The 21888-nt window shown below is 42.9% G+C and overlaps 1 protein-coding gene across 1 annotated transcript in view; it reads right to left on the bottom strand.

The window, feature by feature from the left end:
* The window catches only part of PGRMC2 (progesterone receptor membrane component 2), a 93159-nt gene extending 74851 nt beyond the window's left edge, over window positions 1-18308 (bottom strand). The window contains exon 1 of the mRNA XM_086962178.1: window positions 17624-18308. Coding sequence (XP_086818304.1) covers window positions 17624-18035 — 412 coding nt within the window. The 5' untranslated portion in view covers window positions 18036-18308. The remainder of the gene's footprint in view (window positions 1-17623) is intronic.
* Window positions 18309-21888: the final 3580 nt, after the last annotated feature.

Here is a 21888-nt window from a genome sequence, read left to right as displayed (position 1 = left end):
TACAAATGAGGGAGAGCAGACATATCAGACTATTTAGAAATTTCAAAATGCCTCATTATACTTAAGAAACCACCACAAAATACGAACGTAAAGTTTCATTCACACACGTTTTAAAGGCAGGACCAGTGGAAAGAGAGCATTCAGCAGTGGTGGTATTTTCTGTGCAATCCTGGATTACGATATTTGCCATATACTCGTGTGGCTGCATATTTCAAACAAAACACATTAATCTAGCGCTCACAATGATCAAAGCTACTGAAACAAACCACTCGCCGTGCAGAATAGTGCCACCAAAGCTTACTTTTCAGACACTAACCACCTTAAACTTTCTCAGACAATAAAAATCTTACCAATTGATAGGTTAGGGAAGGGAATTGGTCTGCAGCATGAATTAAACCCGGACATATTTTAATATAAATCAAATATGACGGAAATTATTGCTTCTTTGTCACAGGTGATCTAAAGTACAATTCAAACGAAAAAGGCTGGTTCGTTATGGAAAATTGTGCTTTGTAACCACAGAATGGTGAGACAGTAAATCCACAACTGAAGGCTTATTAGGTTTAAAATATGTATAACACCTTATTAATCAACAACGGTGAAGATCAAGGCTGCTGGTACAAGGTGTCACATCAGTCACTTTCAAGCACCCACCCAAAAAAACAGAAACTGTTCCACCAATCACAATAATCTATGTATGAGACGATAAGCGGGGCAGTGGAGTTAATAAGGGCATGAATGTGGTTTAGAAAGGAAAAAAAAGTGACATTCAAAATTCCTCCTTTTGACAGGAATAGACCCGGTTCTCGACCAGGTGCTTCCATGAACATCACTCCAGTGAGGTAGGACTGGTGAACTGGCACACAAAACAAGAAAAAGACAGCAAATGCTAAACTGAAGAGGTAACAAACGCGCAGGACAGAGAGAGGCAGTTTATAACATCAAGAGTAGTTGACCACAAGGGCGACCCTAGAACAAGAACCAGGGATAACAATATATTCCAAACAAGGTCAAGGTTCTTAAGCTATATTATTATACTTAACTAAAAAAAAAAAAAAAGGGGGGGGGGGGGCGGGGGGGACAACCAAAAAGAAAGTGAAAAAGGAAAAGCCTATGAGTGCCACAATGTCACAAAAAACCAATATATAAGTAAATACTCAAATAAGTTTTAATAAAGTGAAATGAAACCACAAGGGCGCTCAAACAATTACACTCACAATTAATACAAAAAACATCAACATGTATGAAATCAAAAAACAATGGCAGAGACCAATACACAAATCACAATAAACACAATACAGAGTCGGAGAATAATGTGATCTCTGATTTATGCCATGTACAGTGCGTCAACGGCGTTTCAACCCAAAATTCCTTTTAGGGTCATCATCAAGACAAATTAACTTGAGGAGCGAAAGCGACCACTTGATAACTTATCTGGCGAATTCCAGCGTACCTCCAATTTTGATTTGATAAGAAATTTCAATAGCTCAGTAACTATGGCACACGGTCATCAAACGGTATTATGAACACATCAAAAAATGCAGAACATTTCATAAGTTCAAAGGCGTGTGTTCAGCGATCTCGTGTTCTGCAGAAGAAGACATATGTGTTTATAATACCGTTGGATGACCGTGTGCCATAGTTACTGAGCCATTGAAACTTCTTAATTCACCGTCTTTGTCACAATTTCCCTGAAGGCACGCTTCGAAGCTAAGCAGGCCACACCCTCACCAGGGACCTGCCTGTGGAGCTTGAGTTATCTCTTTGACAGTAGACATTAAGTCGATGGAAGGAGGGGTTATGACGATCTACAGGACCAGGATTTAAGTGTACATCACTTCTGTAAAGTAGTTGTATATATGGGACCGGATGGCATTGGCTACAGTGATGCAAACAACTACTCGTGCTTACAGGTGCAAACTGAGGATGACAATACAGCTATGATGATTTAGGGTACAAAGTTGTTATGGGTCAAGGTGTCAGGGATGGAAAGATAAGAGGTATTTTTGTAAGTCATATAAGCAGTCTTCTAGATGGGGGAGAAGAGCACCGACTAGGTGGGGTAAACCATCCCACGATATTTTAACCCCAACAGGAGGGGGGTGGGGTTCTGGTTTAGGAGATAAAAAGAAAGTTCAATGCCCGAATGTTGCAGGTTTCAGGAACTATGTTTCTAGTGGGATCTGTCACAGTATGGGATAGCCACGATGAGGTGTGCTTCAGAGTACGCACCTTTGAAAATAGGAAGACTGGGTCATTGTCCAAAGGCCCATTATCTCTTGACGTATCATAACACGGCGCAGTGTCGTGAGATAGAGTGAGGCCCGGGCAATGGATTTGTAGGGCTACAATAATAGGGAGTACTCTATGGCACTTGTAGATACGAAGAGGTAGAGTTAATCAGGAGTGCCAGCCCTTGAGTTTGAGGAGCTGGCGGGTAGTGTGAGGGAGCTTCTCGTCAAAGTGTTTAACAGCCCATACAAGTGACAAGTAAACATAAGAGGTGTAACACTCACCTGAAGTCCTTGTTGCTGGATGTCATTTTCTCCAGCAGGTTGGAGATATGGTAAGAGGCGCTCGCCATGTTTCTACTGAGGGGTGGATACAGACAGGTAACTGGTTGGAGACACTGACACCGGTGGCTTGTGCTACTCCTTTTGCCGGGACCCTCTAAGCGGTCAGATCCCAAGATCTATTCCATTTCTTGCCCAAGGCCCCGTGGTAGGGGGGCGCGGCCCTCTTTTGAAGACTGTACCCTGGGGGTTCCAGGCAGATGAGTCCGTCCGGCCTCCCAGTGGTGTCCGGATATCAACCCTGCTTTTACGTCCGGGGGGGGAGGGAGGGGGCTCGCGGGCTGGGTGGCAAACAGGTCTCCCCCCCCAGCAGCTTCGGTTGGATCCCGGATGCTTCAAACAGTTCAGACATGAAAACAAGCGATCTGTGCAGCGGATGCACGCTGATCCATTCGTCACTGTTGTAATTTGTGCAGATAAACAGACAGTGGCTGTGCACACTGCACCCGCAGGCAGGGAGTCGACTCTGCACGCACTGCAGTTTGCCTCTTTGTATTTAGTGTGCAGTGCACACACTGCACCCAGTGTGTGGATACAGAGCACACAAAAGATGGGGCTCAACCCTCGCACCGACTGCCTGTTTGGTGCACTCACGCATGCAGTGAGTGCAGGCAGCGCACACACAGGCACGGAGCAGGCAGACCCTGCACTGCACAGAGACCGCTCTTCAATCATTTCCGTAGCGCACACTTGGACAGACGGTCACGGAGCCCCGCGGTGCGAGCACACTGAGGCAACCGGGGAGGGCTTCAGACGAAGCTGGGCAGACGGCGGCGAGTGAGCCCAGATCCAGGGCGGGCGTCTGTGAGAGCCCCCGTCAGACCACAGCGCGGCGCCCACTCCCCAGCTGGGTCATCCGGAAACTGGCAGAGCGGCGGCTGCGGATCCAGTCAGGCCAGCAGAAGCGGCCTGACTGGATCCCGACTGGTAGGTTCTGCTGATGTCACCAGCACCCTCCCTCTCCTCTAAACTTGCTTGGAATAAAGGCAGCAAGCTTGGCCGCCCGCGGCAGTGATTCCCTTCAGTCCCGGGCTGCGGCGGTGAAAACGGGGCAGATAAGGGGTAGGCTCACTCCGAATTGAAAATAAACAGTGGGGTAGGCACCTGCTTAGGAATTAAAAATACAATGCGACCCGCGCAATAAAAAAAAAAAAAATACAAAACATACGTAGTGGCGCAATAAAAAAAAAAAAAAAAAAAAAAAATACGCGGTGGACCACGCCATGAACACCACCATGTTTCTCCGAGGTCCAGCAGAAATGGATCTGAGAAATACCCAGTCATTTTCAGACTGGGGGCGTGGTTTTCTTTCTCTCCTCTTCCCATTGGTTGGAATGTTAGCAACGGGCGTGTTTTGACTTGTTGTTGTTTACATTCCAGTCAATGGGAAGAGGAGAGAAAGAAGCTAAAAAAACACACCCCCGAATCCGAAAAAGACAATCCTTAATTGACAGACAAACCTCTTCTCCAATGGCTGGCAGGCATTTAGGAGGCCAGCCAATGGAGAAGAGGGGCGGGTTTAAGCCCCATACTAGAAAACATAAAATCTCGCCAGCGAGACTGCGCAATTGCAACCTACGCTAGCCGGGACCTAATAAAATCTCGCTAGCGAGACCTAAAAACGGCAGCATGGATGGTGAGCTCATTAAATCAGTAACTGAATGTTCACTCGAGTCTAACCCTGCTACCTACTTACAGTTGCACGCAAAAAATTCTCGCTTCTCAATTTTAAGAAAACACTTGGTTTCAGGAATGTGTAAAGAGAGGTATACAGACAAAGACACAGTTGTGGAAGTTTAAGGCTGCAGTTCCTGGTCAAAAAAGAAGAGCACAGTGGGTAAGGGTAGGCGGAGTTGCACATTGCCGAATTCCGCAGAGTTGCGTAAAAAGTCAGTTGAATTCCGGAGTTCGGCTCCGCCCTAAATTCGTCTCTATGTCTCTCACATGCCTTCATCAGCTCCACAGTGACTTCTTCAAGCATCACACATCTGCTGCACTCGCACACATATGTACCTGAACACCCCTCGGGATTCTCTTCAGTGTGACCGCTCACCAGCACGATCTCTGTGCCTCGGGCTGAGCGGCTTCTGATTAGGGGTGGCAAGTGCAACTAGACGCTATTCTACCAAAGAGGCAGTGTGTTCAGTCCTCCGCAGCGTTATGATCGGTCCCGGCATGCTGTGCGACGCTGCGGAGCTTTAACTGGAATGTCGCTGGCTTGCAGACTTCTCCAGCAGAAGATGAAACGGAGGCACTTCCAATCCTGTGGAAAATAATCAGATGCCTGGGGGCAGTGGCAGCGTGTGACAATCTCGGAAGAGCTGTTAAGGTTTGTCTTTTTATTTCCTTTGCTCTAAAAGGGCACTGCCAGCACAGACTTCTGTTAAAAATAAATTTTAAAAACATGCTACGGTTACACTATCGCCTTGTAATTGCTCCTTCTACTTTCAATGCAGAAATCATAGGTTTTCCTCATGTGATTTGCGGTTCTTTGGGATTGGCTACCGAAATGTGGTGTCCTGGTATCAAAAGACTATCGCTTCGATTCAGCGATATTTTTGTGTCTGGCATTCTAATAAAATGGCCATTGGTATTTGAGTTGAGCCAGAAAATAAAAGACTGACGAATGTGCGAAGCATACAGATAGTATGTCTAAATTCTTATTTTAAATAGGAATACTTTATAGCACAAAAACATTTAAATTAAAATGCTGCCATCTATCGGTTCAGCTAGAAAAACAAAAAAATAAACATCTAATTGTAGCTTAAAATGTTTCTACCTTGGTAAAAGCTTGTGACTGCAAGTTCTCTAAATGTGAAGGGACAGTCTAGGAGGTAAACAGCTGTGTGTCTGGTTTGAAGGGAAAGGTGTAATCAAGGGGCTCATAAAAACAAGAGGATGGCAAATTGTCCTCATTTATTAAATCTTAAACACAAATGTATTTATGCGGAACTAAAGAGAAGCATAGATTTCAGAGATTCAGAACTTCAAAGGCGAAAAATGAAAAATAATAAGAGCCCTCGTGTACCATGGCAAAATGTATACTTTCCAAGCAAAGCAACACCGGATCACCCGACACTTTGTAGAAAGAAAACAATTGCACATAGATAAAAGAGCTGGCTATCCACATTTGATAGCTAAAAAGGCATTGGTTCAATGTAGTAGCCAAGGAATAATTTATTTTGCACAATAGAGGTACTACTACTAGTAACACATTTATGGGGCTGGGCAGCGGGGGCAAGGTGAACTCCGCCATGTGGTGGAATCTGAGTTTTTGGCCGAACTCAGCTTTCCCAGCGGAGTTGGCAAAACGCCGCAAATTCCTCAGGCGGAGCAGATTCCCCGCCCACTGTTAATGGGAAGGAGACGTAAATTCATCTGCTGGGCACTGGAATTAACTATATATTTTAAGAATACAAACGTAGCACCTAGGAGTGACATCTAAGTAAGGAGAACAGTTACCAAACTAAAAGGCTCATTCAAGATGCAATTATACTGTTAAAGGAGTTCCTATTAAAAAAGCCTAACATAGCCAAGAACTGTAGCTAGGCCTATTGTCAGGTAGAAAGAGCAAAAGCAACAAGAACAATAAACAGTACTTATTGTCAAGATACTACATTAGTGGAGTCGTAGGGCAGGACATGTGTCTGTATGGTTTAAAGATCAACATATCAGTGGAGAGGTTTCACTGCTTGGAAATAAGGTACAATAGTGGGTGCTTAAACGCATGCAAGTGTTCCTCGACGAAAATAAAAAGTGATTTTACAAGTTAGCGACAGATGAGCTACGTGTTAAGAAGAACAAACTAACGGGCAAATATATTTTGGTATCTGTAGATAGACTAAGCAAATATAATTTCACGGCTGCTGTTAAAGTGGATATTTAGTAGTTGAAAGTCTGATGAAAGAAGGTGGCTTGATCCTGGGAAAAAGTGCAAAAGACATTATTGCCAATTTGGCCTTCAGATAAAAGTATTTTCCAACACTGTCCTGCTCTCAGAGTTAGTAAAGGGGATACAATGGGTGTATTCTAGGGTCATTAAGGAATTGTTAATGACATTGCAGTCCCTAAATAAAGAAAAGCCTTTGTAAATCAGAAACTAATTTATTTATGATACCAGATTTGAGAGCCACTTGTTGTTGCTACATTTGCCAATTACTTACAAATCATGATCAATAGTTCACAAACAGTAACAAGAGGTGAACCCATACAAAGCGGGTCACTACAAATACAAAAGCTGAACTCAGTGGCAGTGTTCAAGGGGGTACTAAACACAAGGCAGAGGGAGCGGGGTCGAGAACAAGTCACTACAAATACAGAAGCTGAACTCGTGGCAGTGTTCAAGGGGGGCCTAAACACAAGGCAGACTGAGGAGGGTCAAGAAAAACAAGCTGAAGAGGCAGAGGCTACACCTAGCAAGAAAATCTTGATGGTGGGGCTCCCGAAAAAGGTGGAGGGTCCCACTATTCTTGGAAAAGGAGCTCTGTAAAACTAAAGTGCCAAAATCACTGTCAAAACACCCTCCAAGAAAACATGATTGCGTAGCTGATAAACTATAGGGATATGTTTGTTTATTGTTTCGGTGTAAACCGTAACAACCACAATTAAAAATAATGGAAGTGCACATATTACATAAAATATAAACATGACAAAATAAAAAAAGAAATCAGCTAAACACAATGAAACTGCCAACTGCACACCAGTAAAGCCTACCCGAATTACAAACTTCCATGTGCGAATTCACCATTACCCAATATCTCCGATACCTACAAAATGCATGTCTAACATTTACATCCAGAATAAAAGGAATTAATGTATCTAAGCTTCCAAACTCAGTCACAGAAATCGGAAAAACGAACCAAACAGTTCTCTCTCAGACCGAATAAACAGTAAGCAGTGGCAACCCAAATGACATGGCCTTTGCAAGCTGTTTTTTTTTTAATAATCTGAGAGGGGAGGGGGATATTGAACGACATCCGACATCTAAATTTGATAAACGCACACTTTTACTAATCCCCGACTGAAAGTGCAGCCTTAAACCTTAATAGATCCAATTGTGAAAAATAATGTTCTAGAATGCAACGGCAACATTACACAAAATAAACTTATTGGAGAAGATTGACAATTTTCTTGAACACAGAAGAACATAAAAACAATACGTCATAAATACACCATATGAAGAGCTCCCTGCATTGTCCAGGCAGCTTCCAAACTCTGGTAAACTTTTTTACCCCCTATACTGCAAGCTACTCAACTATTTAACATTTCTAAAGGTACATAACTTGTTTTGGTGTTTAATATAGTCCTTGGAAAACAGATTCGTATTAAGACCTGACAAACATCTCCGTATTACTCAACAGGAAGCGGTCAGCACAGGTAACCTCAAAATATGCTAAGTGGTCCTACCAGTTAGAAATCAATTTTTGAAAGAACTCTTGGCAAGGTATACTGCTGTTAATTGTTTATTCAAAGTCGCTGAAGGAGGAAAGTGCAGACAGCGGTCCGCACTACCAAGACATGACCGAAAATGCGATTAAACGGTACTGGAAAAAAAACCTGCATTATGTATACACAAAGTAAGATGCAGAATACAAAGGATTTGACAATATAATTAGTCATATGCATCTAAATAAATTAATACTCCAGTTATCTTTTCATTTTTGACTCGTGCGAAACGAGTAACTTTGATCAGTGCAACAGAAAATCCACCACTTTGAGATATTTGTATTTTAGAGAGAGAGAGAGCGCAATCAAAAAACTGTCCTGATTATAAAGATCTTAGAAGGTGGCAAGGAACTCAACCTTTATGTTGCATCAGTAATGGACTACTTCTATCTCTTACGAAGCTTTACCTGTCCTGAGTTCTGTGTGATTATATGCAGATGCTAACTGGCGTCTGTTTATGCTTTCCAATTCTGCTGTAAGATACTAGTGATTCAGTCTTGGGTCCATTTGCTGGTCTTCCTCTGTCCACCTGCCCACATGAAGGCATTCATCATCCAACCTCCTCTCCGGGGTAGCCTTGTATTAGCGCTCACTTTGTTGTAAAGCACATTTGGGATGGTTTTTATAAACATGGCGATTTTTGCATGATTATAGTTTTGCCACATATCTGTCAACTGCCACTATCTGCAGATTTTATCCCAAAAAAATTCTAGCTCAAACGGTTAAAAAGTGACTGAAAAAGCCGCAACATGTTTTGTCGCGCAGAGGAAGGCTCTTTAGCAAAGCTGGACTGGTCACCTTTCAGTTGCTCATTGCTGTATTTGGGTGTTAAATGGGTACTAATGAGGTACCACCAATACGGAGACAATGTCACCAAGTTTAACAAGCATTGATAATGCATCGGTTACGTCTATGAGATTATTAAGCGTTTTTTTGTTGCAAGTTTGAGCTCAGAGAGCACATGTGTAATATAACTTACTGAAACCTTCTTGATTTCCAGTCCACTGCATTTTTATTTTCTATAGCACAGTCAATATCCGGAGAGCTTTGTTCCTCCTTTACACAAATTCACAATTGGATTTACTTTGTGGACTCAGAAGAGCGTACAATATATTGCCTTTCTCCATAAAGTCATGACACTTTAACGGAGTTTCAGGAACTTGTATTGCACAACTGCTTACTAAGCTACAACTTACAACAAAAAACAGCTTACCATTAATCAAATAGGCTATACAGATGCATTACCAATGCTTGCTTCTGTAGCTGGGACAGAAATTTCGTATGGGAAATTGACGGATCACTTCAAAACATTCTAGTAAGGATGTAACTATAAGTACGCATTGGCAACCGTCACTGCGTATTATATACATATCTTGTTGATGTTCTTTAACTAGGGAGATTAGTTAACGTCAGACATGGTGTGTATTCGTAATGAATGTATGGAAATAACAGACGTGTGAATGAGAAACAGTGGGTGTATTTGTGTGACAGTCTCTCTCTTGGTAGACATTTTATTCTTGGACACATGTATGTTCTTAATTTTCATCTATTAGTTTACTATGGTGCACTGTATGTGAAAAACTGATCTGTACTTTTTATCTTTACCCCCCACCCCCCGAAGTTAAAATGTATTTTACTACGTTTTACTTGTACGCGCATAATAAAAAAAAAAAAGAGCCCTCTGCTGTCATTGCAAGCCTTAGAGAGCAAGTTTATTTAGTATTTATTGATGGTGTTCTGGGTGCCTAGTAAAGTTTATCGACAGAAGTCTAGCTTCTGACACCTGAGAACGAACCAGAGACCTTTAACTCATTCAACGCTGTCTCAGCGGAGCTTGGGGCCAAAATATATATGTGACTACAAGAAAATGGTGTGTGTTCTTTTAGGGCAGATCGCCAGCCATAAAAAAAAAAGCCCTCAAGACTAGGGGGGGAGAATGCCCTCAATGTGACCCATCCAGCAGCAAAAATTACCCTTTCAGTCAAGAAGTATTGCCAGGCACCAGGAGCACCCCCACTCCCCCAGTGGCATTTGTTCTACTTCACCCACCTCTCCAGCTGTTTTTTTAACTAGAACAGAACATAACAACTGCTTACAGTTTTCTATAAACACTGTCAGAACTCTCGTAAAGGCCGCATGGCAGGTAGCAGCTAGTGGTCTCCAGCTGTGTCACCTGAAGTTGCTGGTAATGCTGTCCTGGGGTCTGGCCTACAAGGACCACAACTAACCACAGAGTCTGCCTTTGCTAGGGCAGCGCCCTTGGTGGAAGGAAATGTGTGCAGCGGGGGTTGGAGGGTGTCAGGACTGGTGCTCATAAGGTGTTAAAAACGCGGGACATGTGGCATACTAAAAATGAACAAAAGGACATTAAACTGAATCACTGCAGTCAAGAGAAAGGACTTCTTTAAGATGAGCTCTGTGGAAACAGACAACTGGTCTGCTTTTCTGTCCACACTGCCACAATCCTCGCTCTGATGTGACAGACATACGTGCACAGCGCACTTGTGCACATTAACAGAAGTGGTGTTGAAAGTTAAAAGGAAGGGAATCGGTTTCTCTTACACCTGAAAAGAGATGATTTTAGAATGTGTGTGTTTCTTTAGCAGCGGGCAGGTTTCAGAGAATTTGGAGCACTTTCAGAGCATTAAACATTTCTTGCAGAGCCCGGAGGAAGAGTCAGCAGGTGGGAATGAGGATGGGATAAAAGGTGAGGACACAAGGGACGGAGAGTGGAAAATTGAGAAAGAAGAAAGATGGTTTGAAAAGGGGAGAGAGAGGAGCGCGAGTGGGACGCCGCAAAAACAGCAGAGAAAAGAAAGTGCAACGTGCGTAGGAAATACATTGCAAATATCAAAGCAGTATACAACAGAATCATGCTGCCAAAACCGGGGATCGAACAAGGGACCTTTAAGTCTTCAGTCTAAAGCTCTCGTATCTGAGCTATTTTAGCGCTATCAGTTACATTAATTATGAGATTTTTTTTTAAAGATATAGCTGTTTGGAGCTGGTATACATAATTGATGATTGATACACAATCAGCTTCCAGGACATGACTAAAGACGAACAGGTAAAACTGACATAGGACAAAATAGCGACAGCGCTCTCAGTGAGAGAAGAAGGAAAGAGCTCCCTGACCAGTAAGTATCACAGGAGGCGAGAGAATATGGCACAGTGGCCTGAGCAGCTGACCTAAGAGCTGGGGATCCCAGTCAAGTCTCGGCAGCGCAACATGCTGTGATTCGGGGCAAAGCACTTACTCTGCCAGTTGCTCTATAAACATGCTGCAAGATGGAAAACCAGAAAGAGGCAAAAGTTTATGAAAAAAATAGTTCCACTAAAGTGGATGTTAACAGTATTTCATCTACGGGACACTGATAAGAGAAGCAGACAAGGAAGAAGCATTGGTAAATGCAGCAAAATATGCTACAGCCACTAGAAATGGAGGAAAAGTGACGAACACAAGAACCAATGAAAAGCCAGGAAAGTGAGGGGGGTGGGATGTAAGTCCCTTTTAAGATTTATTATAAAAACAATAGATGATTTCACAAGCACAGCGCAATCAAACCTAAAAATGATGAAATAATTAAGTGATACAGTTACAAAATGTGCTGCATAATTTGACTTTTCTTCCCAAGTAATTTACTCAACCCTGACACAATTTTGCCCTCTTGCCAAATAATTCCAGTGGCCCAACCTTGCCACATCCACCTTACGTCTTGCCTAACTTCATCCAGGCATCCATCTGCCTAGAGCTGTAACAGAGTGCAGGTTATTCCCCTTACACAAGCGCAGACTGATACTTTTAGCTCATTTTTGAAAATGTGACACATTTACATTCAAAAGTAGGCCCAACTACCAAAGTAGGTTCAGAACTCTCAAAAACGCAAAGTATGCCCATCTTCAATAAGCGGGTATCTCCGCTTCAAAATAAGAGGGTACCTCTAACCCATCTTAGGGTGCAACTCTTCCCCCACCAACTGTACACAATCCTTTACCCTAGGCCAGCCCCAAGTTCACATTTTCCATTTGAGCACCCCATTGCCTTCTCCTGCACAAGATTGTGTATAGCACAAATGTCTCTAACCGGATATGTAATAAAATATACTCATGTTTGTAATGCCAGCCACGAAGGGCCAAACACAATGAAGGCCAGCAGTCTAGCTACTGACAACTGGAATTTCCTGGCCTTACAAGAAAGGGCAAAGGCCAGAAGAGTGATCTAGAGTAACAGACGAGCCAATGTGTGAGGTTAGCTCTCTCATAGGCAGACCATGTGTAAACTAGTCGGGTACCTTTAAATAAAGGAAGAGTCTCATCACCCTCTACATTGTCGTTTTATTGAGGAATCAGTCTTTTTGGGCTGGCAATAAGAGGGAGGATTGTACAATATTCAATGAAGATCATCCTGAGCGACTAGCAAAGAGTTGTAGTAGTGACTACTCACTCAAGATTACATTAGCGGTCACCATATGAAAGATTAACAGCAGTGTTAACTTCAGTTCATTAGGCACGGTTGTGAACAGTAAAGTAAACAATGCTGGCAATGTAGAATGCCTCCACATAAGCAATCCATAATGGCAAGAGCTACAATGTCCCTGGCACCTAGTTAATAATAATATTTTGCCCTAACATCGCACGGTTTCTCTCTCAATTCTAGTGCTGTATTGTATTCATAATTATATCACTAGGAACATAGATGTATGTGTTCGATCAGTAAAAGTTGTTTAACATCAACAAACTTGTGTCTGCTGCTATTCAGAAATTTGCTGGCAGTGCCACTTGTTGAATGCGATTCTGTAAGTCTTGTCAAGATGGTAATAGTGAGGTAACAGCTCGCAGTCCATCCAAAAGCGCTGTATATTTTTTCTAGTGTAAAAACAAAAATGTGAATATGGCGAAAGTAAAGAAACTTTTTTTTTTAAATTCATCATCAACACAAATCCCAAACCAACCGAAAACTCACAAACCTGGATTTGCAACAAACTATAGCAGCCTAGGGACCCAACAAAGCAGCAAGCTCACTGAAAAAGTAAGACAGCTCACAGAGACATGCTGATCCTCTGGAAGGTATGTGTTGTAAGGGTGTGGAATTTAATAAGATATATACTTGTCCATAGGACATGTTACTTCATAAATCTACTTATCCTGTAACAAAATCCACTTGTCCCTTTGGTACCATGTAGTGCAACAACAAATTATGGTAGCAATCTCATTATATAAGAGCAATTATAATAGCCTCTCTGATTATGTCCGAGCTCTAACCATAATAGGGTTTGAATACTAGCAACTCATAATAGTTCCCTATGGTTGGAATTTCCTTTCTTTTGAGTCTATGCAAACTTACTAACTTGCATATTAAATGAGTTTATCATTGTTTCTATTTTCTCAGAGATAAAGGGTGGAAATTTACTCCTGACAAGAGCAGAAGTAAAACTTCCAGGGTTGGGGAAAAAAGTGGTCGGTGGGAAAATGAACTTGTTACAGCTATACAGATTTTTGCATAAACAAGTCTACGGGTGCATATTCGCTCGCGCTAAAATGCATTTCACAAATATTTTCTAGGAACACGATTTTGTGTCTGTCTCATGTACTCTTTCGAATACTTGAAAGCAGTAAATCTGCACTAATGCAAGGGCATATACCATGGGTGCACTTTTGTGATTTTAAGGATTGAGACACTATTTTGGTATGACGTTAACCAAGACCTTTTGTTTTTATTCATAACTATATACTCTCTATCTACCAGATGGCTTCACTGTGAGAAACAGCATCCTACTCTCTCACAAAGAGTATGTCGGCACGCAAAGTATAGCTTTGTTCAGTGCCAGGAAATACTGTGGCAATTAATGGTTTTGGAGACCAAAATATTTCTTTTTACCAATGTTTGTTATAATGATGAGGGCCCGGCAACTCCCACAACAATAACATTTTACAAAAACCATCTCAAAACAAAGACACACATTGACAAAATTAAAAGGCTGACCGCCCATTTCATACCTATTGGTTTGGCAATGCTTCTTAACTGCAGACAATGCCCTTCCCGGATCCATAATGTGGAACTGTAATCTGGCAGCCAAAGGGCTTGTGCTGCCAGGGGTTGGGAGTACTTGTTCCAAGAACAAAATAAACACGAAAGGTTGTTGTACTTGACCCCAAACAATATGTCCTGGGCGTCAGGCTATAGGGATTCCAAACCCCTGGTGTTGGCACCGTATTTATGGTTTCGTCGTTAATAGGCTTATTAAATTTCAGAACACAGAGCCTATCAAGATAAGGAACTTTCAGGAACGGGTTTACTTACAAGGAGTTAAAGCATGCTTGGAAATTCAAACAAACCAGGAAGTAGAGGTGCGGTTCAGGGATTTAGGGCAACACAAAATGTATCCGCCTCGTTTCCGTTATAAAGAAAAACTGCAAAAAACGGGGACTCACATTTGCATACACCTTGGAAGGGATGTGTGAAAGTATCAATCAGCGTCAGATTGGAAGGGTGGAAGGGTGGACAATCGGGCAATGACCAAGGGGCCTGAGGCAAACACCATCTGGCGGGCCGTTTTTTCTGCCTTCGATAAAAACACATTTTCCTGCGCTGGAGCTTAAGGGCTGCTGTAGCATTAGAGCGAAGGTCGGTGCTCTTTACTTATAATCATGTAACGAGAATAGCTGGCTCATTGTCTTGCACAGTAGGACAATGTGCCAAACTGAGCAGGCACAGCATGCGATGGGTCCCCTCCCATCCAGAGTCTCTCAGAGTGACAGTGAGGCCACAGGGAGTGGCTGCGCACTTTTTGAACATCACAGCCAACTCTAATGTTACTTTAAGTCGAGTGAAAGGGTGCTGTGTAGGGTGAAAGATTAAGTGTGATGGTCATCTAAAAGGTTCTACTTTCATTTCCAGCAGCAATCTGCTATCTTGTTATCTGGGAGGGACTTCGGTTTAGCACTGAATGGAAATAAAAAGTAATGCAACCAACCAAAATGAACAAAAAGATAAATATTTTTGACAACACAAAATAATGTGTGAAAAACCTTAATTTGGGGACAAAATGAAAAATGGAAGGGAGAATAGCCATGGCAGGACAGTAACTGAGTGAGGAGAGCAATGTGGAGAGAGACAAAAGGGAAAAGTGAAACGGCAGAGTGGAGAAGAATGACAAAAACATGGGAAGGGGGGGAACAGGAAATCAAGTGAGGAAGAAAGGAAAGGTAGAGGAGAGAAGATAAGAGTGCTAGGTATGCAGACAGATGGAGGAGTGAGGGGGAAGAGATTCAGGAGAAGAAGAAGTGATTAAAGACAGCAGAGAGATGGGCAGAAATGGTTAGGCAGAAAGCTGGAAAGCGAAAGTGGGGAAGAGGGAGGCAGACAAGTGGTAGAAGATGTGGTGTAATGGCCAGAGCTACCGACTTTGAAGCAGCAGAACCAGGTTTTAGTCTCAGCCTCAGCTCAACAATCTGTGATTCTGAACATATCATTAAATATCCTACTGCCAAAAATAAATTAACGTGTCCATGTAAAGCCCTTCAATACTTTTGGGTAGAGTTTATGCTAATAAAAGTACAGAAAAAGTGAATTGCGAAGGAAATGATGGAAAGGAGAGGGACGCAGACAAGTATGTCAAACATTCCCTGGTCTACGAGCAAAAGGAAGGATAGTTACTACCTCGCATGAAGTACCCTCATTCTCTCCCTAAGTCTAGGGCTTAGTTTAGAGGTTTTGGGCATTCCAGGAGGTAGTGCTAAATGTAGATTACAATCCACCAGTGGAATTTCCTTTAACAAAGAGATGGAATGGTAAAGGAAATTCCACCTGTGGATTCTCCTTAGGTTTAAGAGCTGCATCCAGGCAGAAAAGGACTCTTCGTTACTGTCTTCAGCAAAGCAATAAAGGTGACACATAAGAATATAACATAAGTATAGTACAAAGAAATTCATGGGGCAGAGGGTTGTGAAAGAGGCTGACGGGAGAGAGAGAGAAAGGCAAGAGAAAAAGGGAAGGTTTGCAAGACAGAGAAATTAAATAAAACGTAACGGAGAGATACAAAATGACAGGAAGAATAAAAGCCTGAGAGATATACAAATAACAAAATAAATCCACAAGGGGGACAGGAGTGGGAGAGAGGGGGTGAATTTGTAGACGGAGAAAGAAAAGGGAGAGGGGAAATGTGAGCGACTGGGTGAAGAATATAGAAAGAATGAGAGACACCATGGAGAGGAAAAGAACTAGAGTATGAGCGAAAAAGAAAGAACTAGGAGTGAGTCAAAAAGTGATTGAGATAATGGGAGTGGTGCACACAGCAAGTAAGAAAGAGGTATAGAAAGAATGAAAGGCATTTGAGTGAATTCCTGCAGTTTTTCTAGATTCAGATCAAGGCTCTACCCCCAAAAACAAAAGACTTCAAGTACAAAGTAGTATGCAATCCCCTAAAACATCGCTTGCAAAGAGGCTCCTGCGTGACAACCAAAAGAGGAAGACCCCTGGTTTCTTGAAGTTGAACAGAAGCCTGCGGACACAATAGATGCGGATGGTTCTCTGATTCATGGTCTGATATAATACCGAATATTTAGGATCTTTAGGGGAAGCACAGACTAAAGGACAAGCAAGTGGCTAATATATTCAGGCAGAGAAATGTATGGGCCTGAAGATCAGGTGATGAGACCTGTGGGTGAGTTGCAGTGGAATAATAGTATGATTAGTGGTGCGTTTAGTCTTGGCCAATGATACCGACCCCACGAGCTTAGAATGCCTAATTTATCAGAGATTTCTCCCAAAATTCTCCCGATACTAAGCAACATTTCATGAAAGGTCATTATTAGCAAATACAGGCCACCTTTTCTTTCGATGCCCGGGTCTAACTGTGCTCCCAATCCGACCCTGGTGTCAATGGTGAGGTGACACATTCATGGACTAGCTTGAGAGCATAATCTGCTATTTGCCACTTTCCAGGGACCATTCTACGTGCTCGTGAGCTGTTAGATATCCCCGAAAAGGGTTGATGTGCACTATGTGCAGAACGGGCCGACCAGTCCCTTTCCAGGCCGGTATAGCAGTCAAACGAGAGAGGTGGATTACACAGAAAAGCAGATATGGGGAGCGGCCTTGCTGGGGCTCAGACAGCATTAGGCACACATTGAGCCACGCCAGCTGTTTCGTGACCAACCTAGTATCTTGGGCTTGAGTGAGAGACACCATGTCTCGGAAAAATGCTCGAGCGCATAATCAGTGCCCCAAGAAAGTGCAACCCCCATTGCTGATAACACAAAGGGGCAGAGCCCCATGGGCCAACACCAGGCTACACAAACTGCACTGGCCCACGGAGCAATGCATTTGCCCATCATACTACTTCGTAACTCCTCCACTTTGAACACACAAATGTAGTGAGACTCACGCACACTCCCTTGGCACCCCTTTTAACTTCCCTTGCCCTTCCATGTATTGGTAACCCACATGCTACTGAAACATACCATGTCGCCGCGCCCACACACAGCCATATAACCCAGAGCAGGCTTCTACAGTACACAAAATCCTACCGATGACTGTCCCAAGCGGTTAAATAGCCCATTAGGCGCATGCACCAACAGCTAGCATCCTCCCATGCCCTCCTCACCAGGACCGTAGAACTTTCGGCCCTTGGTCACGTCGAACACCTTCCCGTTAACAGCCAGTAGGATGCGGCGCTCTCCCGGTGGGGCAGAAGACCCTTCCCCTCCGACGTCGTCCTCTCCGTAGGGCATACCCCCGTATTGCCGCAGCTGCTGTAGAGTAAAGTCCCGGCGTTTCATGCGGGGAAGGGCGGGGGCCTCCCCCTCTGTGCCCTCGCCTGGGCCATCCCGCCGGCCGCTCCAGTGCCGCCACAACCGCCAGGCGCCAAACACCAGCAAACCGAGCAAAGCCACGTTCACCAGCACCCCACTGACCACCAGCATTGGCCCCACCCCCTCCTCTTCAACAGGCGGTAGCGGCTCGCCTTCCAGCTCAGCCGCCGATGCAGCAGCAGCCTCCTCCGCTGCACCCGCCATCTCCGCCGCACACACCAGGTAGACACGCAGACCCGAGCCCGCGCAAGGCCCACTGCGCAGCTCCCCAACAGCCGACGATCCAGCACAGGCGCGCTTGAGCTGGGGAGGCCGCGCGCAGGCTCAGCACGCTCTCAAGCAGGGCGTGGGGAGTCGGGTCCAGCGATCCAGGAGGCGCAAGCCGTCGTCTAGCTCCACTCAATTAGCGCGCGACAGTCGTGGTCACGCATGCGCTGGATACAACGGCGGCGCCTACAGTGGATGACAGTCTGCCCTGTAGGGCTGTCATGGAAAGCCGAAAGAGAAACTAGAGCACTCACTGGTGCGTTGCTTTGCCTGCTACGTGCCTACCCTTCAGCGGCCATTTTAGATTGGGAAATATTAACGTTCATGGCACTCCAGGCAGAGTGGCGCAAAGAAAAAGAAGCATTGGCGTAATGACGTTAAATTCCACAGAAAGTATGAGATATGCAAAACCAACGTGCAGTGCCATAGTTTGGTGTGAAATGTCACCGTACATCTGTTTGGGGCGCATGGGGCTAGCTGCCAAATTTCACAGGTCCACACATGGTGTGGTGCGCCTGTCCAGGTTTTTTTCTTATGAAATCTGTGACTTGTAGCCTCGTTTGCTTTATTATAGAACAAGACTACAAATCCCAGAATTCAAAATTCACAGTGAAAAAACCCGGACGAGAGCAGCATATCACGCATGGACTTAGAACATTTGACAGTTGATGGAGCAGGGGAAATACAAAAAATGTTGTAACCCCCTCAAAATTAATTACCACATAACTTTAATAATATTAATTGTGTTAAGCATGTAAACTAATAAACAAATGCACCTTTATATTTAGACACTACACGTGGGAAACGAAATGCTATTTGCGAAAATCTAATTTATTAATGAAATGTGAGTCAAGTTAACATAGGTTTGTGATTACGTAGAAATAAAGAGTAAATTGCATGTATTAGTGTATGTGGTAGAATTATATTGTGGCATATGTAAAGACTGATTGGAGGCTGAAGGTAGTGTAAAGATTCAGGAAACGGAATAAATTAAAGTTAAACACTTTATTAAGTGTATAAGTAAAGATCCACTGGAGACACAGGGAAAGCGTCTGAGCTGTCCCAAGTGCAACCGTCTTCCAAGAGAATACATAAGATACACCATTCTACAATTACATCACAGTGTTCCATAAATGACATACATAAATTCGGTAAAGCAAAAACTACACGAACCATCAGAGATGGAAACTAAGAAAAGACTATATTACCACATGTACTTTTTTTATAAAACAAACAAACAAAATAAAACTACACATCTAAAACAAAATCATCAAATTTTTAGGAATTTTGGAAACTCTTTTATGTGACAACGTGCTATCTTGAACAGAAGGACTAATAAGTTCCTCCTCCATAGAAACAGAGACATTAAATTGCTCGGCAATACTGGATTGCTCAGCAATATTGGATTGCTCAGAACCAACTTCTTGAACATTGGGACCTTCCAAGCAACCATCATAAGAAAGTATATCTTTGGAGCAACACCCCTTCCCAAAATTAACATAATTCCAAAGATATACACCATCCTCATCTTTAGCAAAAAACAATTCTTGCCCTGGTTTAAGAAGAATTACAGAACCTTTGCTCCACCAACCCTTCTCGTTGATAAATACAGCAGACTCAGTAACTTTTGCAACTCTAAAAGGATTGGTGTATTTAGATGAACCTTTGGCATTCAAAGTGGGTTTAATGAGACGTACCCAATCCCCCACATTAATTGCTTTGTCTTTTGTTTTATGATAAGCATCTTGATACATTTTACCTGCATTGCGTGAAACCTGAATATTCTCCTTAGCTCTCACAATAACCTCTTTCATGTTCAAATCAAAAGATTCCTTCAAGAATTCAGGTTGCAACAATGAGTTTTCCTTCCTTCCTCTCATAAGCAAATAAGGAGAAACGCCTGTCAAAGAATTAGGAGTTATATGATAACTCCACAATTTGTCCTTCAAAAATTCACAAACATCCAAATTACTTTCCAAAGCTGCTTGAATCCCCTCCTTAATAAATCTGTTTGCCCTCTCCACCTGACCATTGGCCCTAGGACAATATAACGGAGTGGTTATGGATTTAACACCAAATTTCATCAAAAATGCGCTCATTTTATTCGAAACAAATTACACACCATTGTCAGATAAAATGAGATTGGGAGCACCCTCAATCCTGAAAATGTAGTCTAAAAATTCTATCACAGCATCAGTGACAGGATGTTCTACAAAAGTGTAATACATCCATTTAGAAAAATTGTCAATGACAACAATAGAAAATCTTTTTTCCTTCCCCAAACACTCGAAAGGTCCAGCAAAATCAATTGAAATTTCATCCCAAGGTCTGACTGCACCCTCATGAAGAGATAAAGGTTGAGCTGAAACCTTCCAATGTTTGTCAGCCTTAACACAAATAGCACAATTGTCAATAAATCTCTCCACACAGGCATCCATACCTGGCCACCAGTACCGAGTTTTAAGAATTTTTTTAGTGCCTGAGACACCTGGATGACCAGAATGAGCCAACAAGATAAGTTTGCTCCTTAAACTCACCGGAGGTACAAATAAATTCTGACGCAAAAGAATACCATTTTCTATGCTTAACTCATCAGTAAGTTGTGCAAAACATTTCAAATTCTCATCTAAATTTTTAAAAGGAGGCCATCCCTTGGCAACAAACTGTTTCACCTTTTCAAGAATTAAATCCTTATCCATAGCCTCAACCCATTCTTCAATCGAAATAGCAGATTTTACAGAATCAATAGCGTCAACCAAAGCTACAACACATTCATGCTGATCAAAATTCTCATAAGAACAGTCCTCCACCGGTGGAAGTCTTGACAAACAGTCCGCTGTCAGATTTTTCCCACCAGGAATATGTTGGATTTCAAAATTGTACTCTTGTAACCTGGCTATTAATCTCACTAATCTAGAAGACGCCTTTCCACATCTAATACCATCCATCATGAAAACAAGGGGTTTGTGATCAGTTACAAGAGTAAAAAGACTTCCCCACAAGAAACACTTGAACTTCTCTACTGCCCAAACACAGGCTAAGGCTTCCTTTTCGATCGTACTGTAGTGTTTTTCAGCTCGGTAGGTGTCTCCCAAATAAAAGGCCCTCATACACATGTTTTTTCAGAGTCGTGTAGCGGTATATGATGTGTCCCCGCGTCTTGTAACACGTGTCCGTGCGTAATCCTTGGGTCAGTTTTTGTTTGCACCCTCCGCCAGGAGGTTGTACCATTGGTTAAAACAGTAGTGATGGTGAATAAGTGAAATAGTGTTATAAAGGGGTTCTAAAATACCCGGACAGCCAGAGGTTCAACTTTAATATTTCTGGATTCGGGTAAAAGGTTAAGGCGTGTCGCTATGGAATTATTTAGGAATTCTAGCGCACTAATCTTGTGAGGTTAAAAGTGGTCGACATGTTTCAGCCTTATCTGCCTATTGGTCAGTCGGCTTTCCTCAGGACCATAAAGTGATTAAGTGAAAAAAGGGGAAAAGGTAAATTTGTAACCTGATTCGTTTTGTGGTAGTAGGTCACATTGTACCTCTACATTATGTAAGACTTGTCTCCTCGGGAACCAAGGTGATCCGGGTCACCAAGGGCAGAGACAGGACAAGCTGCTAGACGGGTGTTTGAAGGCTAGAGTGAAGCCTCCCCCTAACTGCCATGGTTCCCGAGGAGACAAGTCTTACATAATGTAGAGGTACAATGTGACCTACTACCACAAAACGAATCAGGTTACAAATTTACCTTTTCCCCTTTTTTTCACTTAATCACTTTGTGGTCCTGAGGAAAG

This window comes from Lissotriton vulgaris, chromosome 3_1, assembly GCF_964263255.1.
Source record: "Lissotriton vulgaris chromosome 3_1, aLisVul1.2, whole genome shotgun sequence".
NCBI classification, from domain to species: Eukaryota; Metazoa; Chordata; class Amphibia; order Caudata; family Salamandridae; genus Lissotriton; species Lissotriton vulgaris.
Note: the sequence above shows the minus strand (reverse complement) of the source record. Positions and strands in the feature narration are given on the sequence as shown.